Below are 14,093 nucleotides of genomic sequence, written 5' to 3'. Positions count from 1 at the left end.
CTCGGGATATCAGAGTTAGGCATGCTCCGCGCCTTTAGATAGCAACAGTGCCCGGCCAGACTCCTCCCATCGAGCGATGTTCCGAGGGGACACAATGAGGTCCCTAGACCCTATGCTGAATGAGAAGCGAGGGTCTTCTTGGTCTCGCTTGGTGCACCGTGGCTCAGTGAGTGGTCCGAGGGGATCCCGAGGAGTCTCTGGGTCTTATGCCCAGCATGGAGTCGGGGATCCTCTTAGTCGCACTCGGTGCATTTATGGCTCGGTGAGTGATCCAAGCCCCATTTCCGGGGCCACTACATTGATGTTTACAAATTTACAGCAATACATATTTTATATTTTGTATTATATTTTTGTTACATCCATATTATAAAATGAGCAGCTTTTGTCTATACATATAAACTCAGCACTCTCTACAATCGTCCGATCAATATTTCATGTTAGTTGTAGCCGTCCGATTGAGAGAATACTTCATAATATAAACTTCTCTAACGTTATGAGTGATAAATTCTTTCAATTGATTACTTTTACGTTGCTTACTTAAAAAGGTTTTCCTATTTAATCTCCCTACATCAAACTCAATAATTGCTTTTAATTTTGCTTCCTTTTAGGTTGATTTTTCTACATTCAAAAAGGAAACAAACCCTTTTTGATTCATATACTAAAAGGAAACAATCCTTTTTTCAAGTTGATAATTACATTGTTTCCTTAAAACGGAGTAGCATTCCTTCAAAAAATGAATCTATGTTTTCCTTAATAATTTAATTCGTAATCTTTTCCAAGAAGAGAAGAAACCAGCTTCCTTCATACTTTGATTGGAGAAAGAGAGAGGGTCATTGCCTCTACTTTGACAGAACAAGAGGTAATCAAATCTTTTTATTTTTTCCGTTATTCTATTTTCTACACGTTCTCTCCCTCTCTCTAGGTTAGATATTTTGAGGCACTTTCGTGTCGTGTCGTGTGGAGTAGTACACTGTTTCTCTCCATGGATGTATTTTCTTTTGTATGAAAATAAATGAGATGTGTTAGGGTAACATCGGTACAGGTAATGATCACCCGTGTTAGGACAAATAAACGAGATCTATGGTTAAGGTAACTTATTTCATCAGCATTTTGCTTTACAAGAGGGAATTCTTACTCATGTAAGTATTATTTTTGTATGTTTTTATATTGTTGTTCATGTTCTTAATTTTGTATTTCGTCACCATTTTGCTTTACAAGAGGGAATTCTTACTCATGCAATTATTTTTTTGTATGTTTTTATATTGTTGTTCATGTTCTTAATTTTGTTCTTTGGACGAAGCATATAGGCGTGTGTTCAAGAGTGATGAAGACAATTGAAGATATTTCGAAAATTGATGACGATGAAGTTTAAAGACATTCATGGTCAGAAGTGACAAATAAAAAGATCGGGAAGAAGTTTTACGAGGAAGATACTCTCTTTACACTTCTGTTTTGATATTCATTTTTTGTTTTGTTTATTGGTTAATATTCCATGTGAGATTTATTTATGTTATAGGCATTTCTAAAGTATTACAGCAAATATGCTATTTTTTGACATATTTTTTGGGTATATTGAATTGATGCATGCCATAGTAAATTAGATGAAATATAAGCATAGTTGATTAGATGAAATCTATTTAAAGTTTATTTGAAAACACTACTTTTAGGAGAAGTCAGCTTGATTGGTGGTGTGGTCAATAATAGAGGGGTAATTTATTTAAATGGTGTTCAAAATGCGTTGCTTTGTGCCTTTAGGTACGGACAATCCCTAGTAATTTCACAACTTGGAACAGAGTAATAAAACAATTACTATGTTTTTAATGGCCAAAATTATGGAATATGCACGAAACAGGCAGCCTTGTACATATCACGAAGCCACATGTTCCGTTTTAGCGGACCGGCCGTGACTTCCCCATTCCTATACATTGCGCGATTGAAAACTTTGCTAGTAAAATGTAAAAAACTAATATGGTAATTTATTAAAAGGCTTCAACTTGTTTGGGTTATCCCTGAATATGTAAAAAACCACTTCCACATCCTTACTTGGAATTCATCATAATAAAGCTCTCAACAACTTACTACTTTAAATCCCAAAGTTGAGCTATCCTCCTTGAATGAGTACTATTTATCCTTTCCATCCAAAATCCATAAATCTAAATGAAATCTCCTTGAAGATATCCATTTACTTTACTCTCAACTACCAGATCACATCACGCTCACCAAACTTGCAAATATATTACTCACTAGACATTGCTAAAAGTTTTGGTACGTATTAACTGCAAAGCTACTGTATTTGACATATTAACAAATTTGTTAAACAACTCCCACTATATTGACAGTGACAACAATACTCGAAAACATAACAGACAAAATCTTTTTGCCCAGATGTTCTTCACAATTCTAGTGCTCTGAATAAACTGAGTATATGCAACAGCTGAACTTGTTTTGGAGGTTAAAAATGGAGAACTAGCTGAAAAGTATATACTTCGTACACAACATAACGCAACCTGGCTGTGCTTGGTGAGTTGTCCAAAAAACCCAAAGAAATTGAAAAGGAGAAACGATGATGAGAAAAGAGGCAAGCTTAAAAAAACAAAGAAACAGAAGGAAAAACGATGATGAGAAAAGAAACTAAATGATTGGAAGTTCTAAATGATTCTACTTATGGGTGAGCAGAAATTGAAATGAGGAGCAACGACACAACAAAACTAAACAACTCCAGATAGAAGAAACTTGACAATTACAACAGAAGCCTCAATAAATTAAGCAATACCCTAATTTCTATCACCAGAGCAATGTTAACAGTCACACTACCGATTTGTTCATCAGCATAGAGTCTGAACGGCAAATACTTCGACACCAGACTACTTAACAGAAGATTTTCCCCCCAAAAATTCACATATCATCTTGACCAAGCAAACGAAAGACATTTAACATAATTTAGCATTCCAAACTGGCAAACAGTTATCGTACAATGCTGCATAGGATAATGCACAATCCTAACGACCAAACTAGAAAATCTCGAAATTCATTGAACATTAAGTGAGCACAACCTTGCTGTTGCCTATAGACAAGACCACAATAACAACCCTCAATAATATAAATCCTTCACGCATTCATAATCATTTTGACTCAAACTCTTAGACATATACCTCTGGTAATATTTTCACGAAAATGGGGTTGAGGACTCATCAAATACTGCCACGTTCCATTGCCGTCTGAGTTCAATTTGCCAATGCAATTGGTTCCTCCACGAAGTTAGTCTCAGCCACAGCCATGTCATCTTTGTTGGGCTGAATATAGCTTGGCTCAGCATTAGGTGCGATTTCAGTTGTCTCCTTTGGTACGGTGATTTCATGAGACTCGGCTTCGTTCGTTTTATTAGTCGGGGTTAAGATGGTCTTTTCAGAAGGCAGCTTTGGGAGGGACTTACGCTGGGGCTTCTTGGGACAGGTAGGAGTCCCTTTGGTGGTTGTATTATTTTCGGACAACTTCTCACCCAAACTTAACCGAACAGGTCGGAGGTTGCAGCTAGTGTTTCCTTCGATGTCGCTGGAGGGTGAGTCCTTCTTTCTTCCAAACTTGGGAGACTTGGCTCTCGTTGTTGGTATCTGCATCACAGTTTCGTGGACGTTTAAGACCAAAGTAAATAGGAACATTTAAACACACAACAATTGACTTTTACATCTTTAATCCAGTGATTTATAGCACACAGTTGCAGTTATTTCACAGTTCACACACAGCACAAGCATGTCGACAAAACACCCAAAAGGTGACCACAACTATCAGCTAATTTTAAACCTTTTTAGATGCTGGGATCTAGAAAGGAAGTCTGGTTCATTATGGATGAGGGAGGGTTACCCTTTAATTTTCATAACCACCAATGTTTTCATGATTGGAGTGCAATGTTCTAAAACTCGGTACTCGCTCGGCCGGCCACCTTGTACCTTGGAGGCCGAGTACTCGGCAATTACTCGGCGAGTAGAAATTACTTTGATTTTTTTTTTATATGTTCCCCAAATGATATTCATAATGCATAATGAAAAGTTCAATGTTCATAGTTCAAACCAAGTACAAAATTACTAGCCCATTACAAAGTTTAACGTTCAAACCAATGAAACCAAGTACGAAATTAATAGTCAATTACAAAGTTCAACGTTCAAACCAAATGAACATCAGCAGTCGCTTCGAACAGCAGCAGTAGCTTGACTGGTGTGTTTACTCTATTAGGGCAAGTATAAAACTATTCTGAAATTACACTAACGACCCTTCAAATTTAACATATGTATTTTACCCCATTTTTTAAGTTTTTTTTCGATTTTCTCCCCACTTCCGAGTAATCTCGTTTTACCGAGTAATCGGTACTCGCCGGGTACTCGCCGAGTAATGCCGAGTAATCGGCTGGCCAAGTAATTCCCACCGAGTAGCCCTAACTCTCCTCGGCTAGGCACCGAGTACCGAGTACTCATTGAGTACTCACCGAGTATTTCCGAGTTTTAGAACACTATTGGAGCGATGAGCCCACCAGAAAAGGGACCAATCGAAGGGTCATTGGTTCATTGTATTTCAACCAATGATAGTGATCTGTCGTGAAGTTCATCGTTCCTCCCATGGTCTACTGGAATATTTGGAATCAACGGTGCAATCAAGGTATGATAATAAGGCTTCTTCCTCCGAGGGTCGACCAGAATCGAACTGTGGCATCTTTATTAATTATAGTTTCCTATTAGGGCAAATTTCACTTTGATCTCCTGAAGCATATGCCATGTGCGGATTGCCCCCAACATTCCTCATCACCAGTTAACCTCCCCATGATTTTTGGACAGAAGTGCACTGTCTCATTCTTCTCCAAACTAACTGCATACACACCTCACTCACCTTTATAGAGAGTGACTATTTTTCGAGACAAAATACACTCAGAATTCCAAGTTTTGAAAGAAATGCCACTATTTCTTTTGTTCTCTCCATTATTTCTCCCTCCACCGACACACTCCATTTTTTTCTGGCCAATCCTCCCTTGCTTCTACCCTCGCACTAGCATTTTCAAATACCACCACCAATAACGTCCAATCCTATTCATCCATTCAACAGCACACACCAACCAACCACTACAACAACCCAAAAAAAAAAACAGTAGTAGCGCACTCATCCTGGCTGAAAAACTGAAAGAGGAACCATTCACAACTGGAACACAAAAATAAAGAAAAGCATCCGACTGTTAATTAGCTTGATATACATTGTTGAGCTCATCTCCTAACAACTTAAGCTTTTAGGATTACTGATAACTTAACATGGTATCAAAGCTCTGGTTGGAAGAGGTCTTGGGTTCAAGTCTCTCTGTTTACATTTGTTCTCTCCGTTTGCATTTTGCTTCTCCCCTTCGTATTCTATTTTGTTCTATGTATGAAAATTTGCATCTCAACGTGCACGACGGGGTTGCACGTGAAGGAGTACATTAAATAGCTTGATATACATTGTTGAGCCAATTTCCTAACAGCTTAAACTTTTGGGATTACTGGTAACTCAACACAAACAATTACTGTGGAAATCAAGCCTCACGCCGTTTAACACAGCCAAAAGAGAAAGAGAAGGGAGAGAGAGAGAGACAGAGAGTGATCATCTGTGCGAGAATGGGAAAGCAGTGCTTATGCAGAATCTAACGGGGTCGTCTGCATTGAAACATGTTCCTTGAGGAGATCGAGAGTTGGACAAGGTCTGGCAGTCGAATGAACCAGCATCAACTATGTTCACTGGGAGGGGCTTTTCAGGCGAAGGGATGTCAAGGAGAATACTGAGAAGGGTGGCATGCGAAGGGTTGCTCACAAACACACACACAAGGGTGATAGTAAGGTGAAAAATAAAACATTAAAGTTAAGTCATTTTTATGAGGAAAGAATTAGTTCTCTGGTAGATGGTGATGGTTGCTATGATACTTGGAGAATTGTATTGGTGTGCATATGCGACGGTTATTTACATGTATAAAAGTGTGGGTCTGATCTTGTTCAGATGAAATGAAGAATATTGGGGGTACCCAGGTCTTTATACAACTTCCGTAACAGAAGTTAGTGGTGCACTTTGGTCCAAAAATCACTAGGAAGTTAGGTGGTCAAAAATGAAAATCAGGGGGCAATCCATACAACGGGAGGTTAAAAGGAAATTTCTTTTGCTAGCAATGGTTATAGCAGGTTAGTCTCGTACAGTGGTAAGAAAGCTCCTTCCTATGTTTTTCTTCATCCATCTAGGTCTCAATCTGCAGTAAGGCTATTTCACATTGGCTTTTAATTCGCGTTGGCTTCAACTGATCTGCGTGAAAGGACTGACTGTAGCGAAATGGTACCAATTGAATGGGTTCATCTTTAGCAGTTTATGCCAATTTGGCTGCAATTGACACTTCTTAAAAACTTGCTAAAGTGTTATTATTGAAACTTTAAAATTTGACAGATTTATCGCATACAAGTTGGACATATTTTCAGTTCACACAAAGTTTGTGCAGAAATGAAGAAGGTACATTAAAATAATTATGAGGAAGAGGATTCAACCTACCCGTGTTTATGCCCTTTTTTAATCATTTCTTGAGTTCCGTGACCATCAAGATTCTTCATAATTTCTTTGTACCTTATCTATTTTAATATTGCAAACTTACGGTGATAGTCATACTTATCAACAACAACAACAACATAACATAACCCATCTAGTCCCCAATCATTGGGGGTATGGGCGGGAGATGATTGGAGACAGACCTAACCTTTGGCAATATATGCACAAAGTGGCTGCTCTCAGAATACCACTAAAACAGTGACCCCCCTAAACCTCCAAGAACCGAGGAGCTACAAGGACGTTTTTTTTGATAGTCATACTTATCAACAAAAAAAAAACTTATGGCCATAGATATATAGCTCCATACTTCAACGTATACAAGACAATGTACTCCCAACGAGTCTGTCCTACTTTTTAGAGAAACATCGTTTGTGTCATGATGCATCTGTGTCCCGTGTCCGTATTTGTGCTTCTTAGATTATTTCTTTTCTATGTTCTAATAATTTGTGATGGAACGAAGAATCAAGACAGTGGCTGGAAGTGTTCAAATACAGAGTATAATGATGCGTTCAAACCTATGCCAAGCTGGTTGTGAAGGAGACTTGGGTAGAGCATGAAATTAATGTGACATGGCACATAAAAGTACAAAATCCTGTCCAAGAATGGCTCTTTCTCCGAGGGTGAGCAACAATATAGTGGGTGCCGGCCCATCTTATGTATGAGCACGCTTGATAGTCCTCATAGGAGTATCAATTCTATTTTGACAACTGTATCACATTATGAACAGATTGTTGAATCTGTTCCAGAGATATGTAGTAGGAAACACATAAATACCTTCTTTAACTCTGGCTTAGGAGGTGGAGGTTCCTGATAGAAGGTTGGCATGGGTGTAGCTTTAAAAGTCAAGCTTTTTCTTAACATCTTAATCTCAGCTTCTTGAGTTTCCTATTCAACAATTATCAAACAAGTCATACACAAATGTTAACAGCGTACCACAGAACTAGTAGATTTGAATCTATTAGTACAACAGTGTTACCTACCTTTGTTTTGGCTTGCAAGTTGCTTTTTTCTACTTCCTTCGCATGAATCTTTTCCTCCAGCTTGCAATAAAACTGTCAATATATGAGGAATGTCAAGCAAATGACAAAGTAGGATCAAAATTTGCTTCAAGTAAAAGCTAACCTCTTTTCTTTTTTCAGCTCTCTCGTTACACTTAAAACTGAAACTGTAGGCTGGAAGAGTACCCACTCTGCGGGTACCATCCGATGCAGTGGGGCTTCTGTCATGTGGTTAAGGGTAGCTGAGAATCAACTAAGGTACTCTACAAACAGAAGGGTGTACATATACCACAGCCCATTGGGCACTGATTACGGTGCAAAAAGTACGTTGAAATATGTTAACCATGTATGAAGAAATGTGAATGCATTGCAATGTGTGAGAATGATATTTTGAAAACTTTGTTGCCATTATTTGCACCTTAACCACCCTTTAAAGAAAAGGAGGTCATAAAAGGTCAGCAGAATTAGGATACGGTGTAGATTCTATGCTTCCTTCTGCACTATTTGGGGGGGCTTTTTTCAATGGTTTCAGTTTTGTCTTCTCCCTGTGGTCAGGAAATTACAGTTCAAAACCCCAGAAGAGAAGGTTGTCAATAATAGATAAAAATTCACAAAGAACTAACTAAATGCAACTAATCAGATGTTTGAATCTTCGAGCCGCTAGATTTAAGAGCCCCCACATTGTCATTCGCACCATCTTGATATTCTAGCTAATAGGACAGATTTCTGGTGTCTGCCCAGTGGCTGGAAATTTCAACGTGCTTCAGTGGGGATTGCCGAGACCAATCTCTGATCATTGCCCCATTGTGCTCTTCGATGATGGTAGGGATTGGGGTCCTAGTCCCTTTAAATTTATGGATATCTGGCTTTCAAATCCAGGTTGTATGAGATTAGCCAAAGAAACGTGGAATGAGGTCCAGGTGAACGGACGGGCTGGATTCATGATTATGCAAAAATTGAAGGCTGTTAAAGATAAGCTCAGGGTGTAGAATAAGGAAGTTTTTGGTGATGTAAACCTCGCTCTACAACAAACTGAAGCTGAACTCCAATTCGAGTTGTTAGCTGAAGAAAGACAGCTTAGTGAGGATGAAAAGGCTTCAAGATGTAAGTCCAAATCTGAATTCTGGAGACTTTCCCGCCTGACGGAATCCATGTGGAGACAGAAATCCCGAATCAGCTGGTTGAAATTGGGGGACAAAAATACTAGGTTCTTTCAAGTGATGGCCAATAATAGGCTTAGGAGGAACATAGTGGGATCGATTAAGGCTAATGGAAGAGTGCTGAAAAATCCTAAGGATATCAAAGAACCAGCGGTTGAATACTTCTGCACCAATTTCACAGAGGAACGAAGATTCAGACCTGTTTTGGGAGGAGTGTATACCAGGAAACTAAGTCCACTGGTATACTCTTACTTAGAAATTCCGTTTGAAGAGGGAGAGATATTTGCAGCCCTGAAAGCATGCAGTAGCCTCAAGGCACCTGGACCGGATGGATTTAACTTCTCCTTTGTGAAGAAAGGGTGGGATTTCTTAAAGCCCTTGATACTTCAGTTCTTCTCTGAATTTCATGCCAACGGAAAGCTTACAAAAGGTACTAATTCTACTTTTGTTTCTCTGATCCCTAAGGTGGATTGCCCAATACTTTTAAAGAGTTTCGTCCCATTAGTATGGTGGGGTGGGTCTATAAGATACTCTCAAAAGTATTGGCTAATAGACTCAAATTGCATCTACCCTCTTTAATTGGTGAGTCTCAAGCTGCCTTTATTGGGGGAAAACAGATTCTGGACAAAGCTGGAAAAATAGTTCTCAAGGTGATCTAATTCTAAAAATTTGATTTTGAAAGAGCATACGATTGTGTTAATTGGGGCTTTTTGCTGGATTTGCATGTGAAAATGGGCTTTGGGGAAAAATGGTGTGGCTGGATTAAAGAGTGCATTTCTACCGTGGCAATGTCTGTTCTAATTAATGGTTCAGCTACTAAGGAGTTTCAAACTCAGAAAGGTCTTAGACAAGGGGATCCTTTATCCCCATTTCTTTTCAATATTGTGGTTGAAGCTTTGAATATATTGTTGGAAAGAGCCAAAGAATTAAACATAATCAAAGGAACACGGATTGGGGCTAATGGAGTTATCTTGTTTCATCTCCTATTTGCGGATGATACGATTCTCTTTTGTAACAATGATAGAGTGGAGTTGGCTAATATAAAAAGGGTGCTCAGATGTTTCCAACTTATGTCAGGCTTGAAAATTAACTTCTCCAAAAGCTCTTTGTGTGGTGTTAAGATTTGTCACCAGGATGTGAAAGATCTTGCTCAGGTGATGGGGTGCAAAATTGAGACTTTGCCAATCAAATACTTGGGGCTGCCGTTGGGTGCTAATCCGAAGAGGATAAAAACATGGGAACCAGTTTTGGACAGGATGGGTAAGAAAATGAGCATATGGACAAGGAGATTTAATGCAACAGGAGGTAGACTCACTTTGTTGAACTCAAACTTTGGTCATCTACCAATTTATTATATGTCTTTACTCAAAATGCCTGTGGCTGTAGCACACTCTATTGAGAAATTGCAGCAACAATTTTTTTTGGGGTGATTGTGTGAACAAGAAGAAGATGCATTTGGTGAAATGGGAGGTGATTACCAAGAAGAAAGAGAATGGAGGGTTGGGAGTGAAGAACCTGCAGATTCAAAACCTAGCGCTGCTTGCAAAGTGGTGGTGGAGGTATAGGAACGACAAGGATTCTTTGTGGGAGAAAGTCATTCGAGGGAAGTACAATCTGGTTCAGGACTGCTGGCTTCCTCATCTCCCTGCTTCGGGTCAGATCACGAACATATGGAGAGATATTTGCTCCATCGGGAATGTCTCTTCGTCTATTGGTCCTATAATTCAAGAGGGTTTTCAAATGCGAGTTGGCTCAGGACAGGAAACGAAATTCTGGGATCATGCTTGGCTCGGGGAGGTAGCACTCAAGGAAGTATATCCCAGACTCTTTTTAATCTCTACTCAAAAAGAGCACATGGTCAGCGCTATGAAGGAAGAGAGGGGGCTGGTAGATGGAATCTTCTATTCGGAAGGCGTTTGTATGATTGGGAAAAATGCCAAGAAGAGGAGTTACAACAAAGATTGCAAAAAACGGTTTTGGACCCATCCAAACAGGACTCGCTGCAATGGAAATGGACAGTAAATAAGTGCTTCTCGGTGAAATCGGTTTATGGACAGTGGGAGCAATCTGTTCAGGTTCAAGATGAGGTGTTAGGATCAGTATGGAAGAACCTTAGTCCACAAAAGGTGGAAATTTTCTCCTGGTTGGCTCTTCAAGGTTGGGGTAATTTCTAGATCTGTTCTTGCTAGCAGAAATGTGATTCCAGAGGGTCAAACGCTTCTCTGCCAGTTATGCTCTCTGTATGAGGAAACCCCGGAGCATCTCCTTTTGCATTGTTTGTTTTCTTGGAACATTTGGTCGATCATTATCCAGTGGCGGAAGTTGGAATGGGTATTCTCTGGCAGTCTTAGCTACTTGGTGGTTTGGCAACAGGTTTCGAAATTTGGCACGGCACATTTGGGAGGTGACTTTCTTTGCTACTTTGTGGTCTTTGTGGCTTGCGAGGAATGACCTCATGTTCAACATTGTAACAAGGTCTGCGAGTGAGGTAGGGGATCTAGTCAAAACAAGGGTCGCTATGTGGATGAAAACTAAGTTCGACATCAAGATGTACTCAGTGGAGGAGTTTAAGAGCTTTTTAGGTGGAATCTGTAGACTAAAGCTCTAAGTTTGGCCTTGTGGTGTTGTAACATCCAACTTTCGGTTGGATGCTCCCTTTTGTTTTTCCCCCTTTTTCCCACTCGATGTACCCCATTTCAAGTTTTATAAAATCGTTTCCGTTTGCCGAGCAAAAAAAAAAAGTACAATATAGACATTTAGCTCCATTTAGGAGGCAAGTAATCTAGAAGTGCAAGCAGAACATACAAAAGGCCTTCAGAATGTGTCACATTCACGGATAATGACGCAGCATCAGAATTTACGGATTCCTGCAAGAAAGTTGAAAAGCCCAACAATAATTAGTAACATATGGTAGTCAAACACCAAAAAAAGAAAATTATTGTGTATGTTTGCATAACAAAAATATGCACCAGTGATGGAAATCGAAAAAGAGCAAGATCAATGTTTACCTTGGGTAACCGAACATAGACTTTAGTAGGTGCTGGTTTAGAATTGATACCAGAAACCACTTTGCCATTGGATGATCTACTCTTTGTTGCATGAGAAAGGGGCTCTTTAGGTCGGGAATTTGAAGCCGAGGAACCATTGGGAAGAGCAGAAGTCGTCTCCATATCTTTTCCATCTTTGCTCTTTTTCAACCCCGTTGTTGCAGCACATTTGGTGCTAGATGGCTTGTCATTTTTTTCCTTACTTTGACTCTTTTCTTGTTTAGGGCCCTTTGATGAATCTCTCTTTTTCACTCCAACTTCCTGAAGGTTCGATCGACATTTAGACTGGTTTTAACAAACGATGCCAAGTTCATTGCATCTCATGTTTTAACACCGGAATGTGAGTTTATAGGTGCACAAGCTAGTAAACTAACTTAACAATTATCACCTACCTTAGAGGCAGTCAAACCATTACTTTCAGCATGAGCAGTTGGTCTGTCCAGCACTGCTATGGTAGACGAGTAAATAATTCCATCATCTTCCAGCACGGCAACAGTTTCTGCATTCCCATTTGGCGCAGCAATCTCAGAACCACTAGCTGGAACCCCATTCATTTTCTCCAAAACTACACCTTCTCCAGGGGCAGAATGTTGTTCATGAACTACATTTTCATGACTCATCTTGTCTGCTGAAACAGGTACATATAAGTCAGCAACCATTGAACGCTGGAAATCACAATTAATCCAACCCATTAAATGTACAACCTTCCAGATGTAGGCAAATTTTTAAAAGGACTCAGGCTAGAACCTAGAGATTACAGATAAGACCTGAAACACAGCGAAGCTTTTTCTTGGGACCAAGATTAAAAGAAATCAAATGCTAGAATATGAGACTCTTTATTAACCACGTGTCAAAAGTAATTAGTGTCCTGCCAACAAATTTTTCTAAAACCCAATGAATTTATGTTAACCAAAATTCTTGGATATATCAACCCCAGAACTAATGATTTTACCACCACCATACCAAAAAAGGAAAAAGAAAAAAGAAAAAGTAATGCGAAAACAACTGCCGTTTAGTCACAAACTAAAAGATAGAATAACCTATAGCAGCAACTCTATAGTAGAGGTATACTGTACATGAATTTCAAAGCAGGTATTGGCAGAGAGGAACCCACAACTTTAAACGCAACAAAAATAAAGAAAATGCCGGGCAATAGTTCACTACACAAACAAGTAAAATTGGTGTAATCTATGTACGGTTGTGTTCGTTTGTGAAAGAAAAAAGCATTGATAATCAAGAGAATTGAATTTGGGTGTGGTTTATAACTTCGAAGTTCAACCAACTTCATAAACGAGATACGCTAAAAGAAACCCCCAAAACTGTCCGCAAATACAGCTGGCAGTGACATCAATCAATTATAAAGAAACCTTAAAAGTCATTCACCAACACCCACAAGACAAGGGAGAAATTCCGTTGTCAATTCGTCACAACCAGGACCTCTCTCTTTAAGAGGTCTTAGATTCAAACATAAAGCGATAGACAGAGAAGTCAATTTCCATTGCATACTCCATTGAGGTTGCCACTCAGGGCTTAGGAAAGACAATTATCTGATACATTTGTAACCAGGGACCACACATAACCCAAGCCCCACTAACCCCCTAGTCATTAAACAAATAAATAAACAAATACACGAAAATTGATAACGGTGTCCTAGATCTTCAAACTAATGATTAGATCCATTGTTCTGATCCCAAGATCTCGGCATCGAAACACAAAACGCCCCTTAATCATCTCTAATAGCAATTGAATACCCCAAGAAATGAAAACAAAACCAAGAAAGTCAAATGCAAGCAATTATAAACATAACTATGAACGGCTTTTACTGTATAGAGGGCTCACCTGCCTAGCTAGAAGAAAGCATAGATAGGGGAAAGAAATTAAGCGAGGGCCATTGGAGGGCGAGGGGGAGAAATATATGAATGGGTTTGGAGTTTGAAGGATCTGAGAGCGGAGAGAGAAAGTGTATATATATATATATATATATATATAGAGAGAGAGAGAGAGAGAGGAGAGGAGAGGAGAGGAGAGAGAGGGTGGATGAATGGGAACCCTAGATTCGTGAAACCTGTGATCTTTGGAATGTTGGGGTAAATTTAGGAGGTGGGTTTTGATTTTTGAAACGGGGAGGCTCTTAAGGGTCTAAATTTGGTGTTGTGCCAGCGGGTTTCAAATCCATTCCAGGTCACTCACTCTCTGTTATGAGAGAGAGAAAGAGAGAGTGAGATTCAGGCAGCTTTGAGTGAGAGAGGAGGGGAGAAACATACGATACGGTTTTGAGGGAGGGAGGGAGG

General features: G+C 39.4%; 1 protein-coding gene across 5 annotated transcripts; it reads right to left on the bottom strand.

The window, feature by feature from the left end:
- Positions 1-2,907: 2,907 nt before the first annotated feature.
- LOC131332458 (protein WVD2-like 5) lies at positions 2,908-13,874 on the bottom strand. Of its 5 annotated transcripts, none has more exons than XM_058366688.1 (9): positions 13,642-13,874; positions 12,195-12,467; positions 11,764-12,063; positions 11,561-11,622; positions 8,069-8,140; positions 7,720-7,816; positions 7,578-7,649; positions 7,372-7,482; positions 2,908-3,611 (listed from the first exon to the last, which is right to left on the bottom strand). In XM_058366688.1, exons 2-9 carry the CDS (start codon positions 12,459-12,461, stop codon positions 3,225-3,227), a joined length of 1,368 nt encoding a protein of 455 aa, XP_058222671.1. In that variant the 5' UTR covers positions 12,462-12,467; positions 13,642-13,874; the 3' UTR covers positions 2,908-3,224. The 5 variants fall into 5 exon arrangements, with proteins under 5 accessions (XP_058222671.1, XP_058222673.1, XP_058222669.1 ...); XM_058366690.1 differs by having other exon boundaries at positions 12,195-12,427; XM_058366686.1 differs by lacking the exon at positions 13,642-13,874 and adding an exon at positions 13,186-13,321 and having other exon boundaries at positions 12,195-12,430.
- Between the last annotated feature and the right edge of the window lie 219 nt (positions 13,875-14,093).

Source organism: Rhododendron vialii, chromosome 7a (assembly GCF_030253575.1).
Source record: "Rhododendron vialii isolate Sample 1 chromosome 7a, ASM3025357v1".
In the NCBI taxonomy this organism is placed as follows: domain Eukaryota; kingdom Viridiplantae; phylum Streptophyta; class Magnoliopsida; order Ericales; family Ericaceae; genus Rhododendron; species Rhododendron vialii.
The sequence above is the reverse complement of the archived record's forward strand: the minus strand, read 5'-3'. Positions and strand labels throughout refer to the sequence as shown.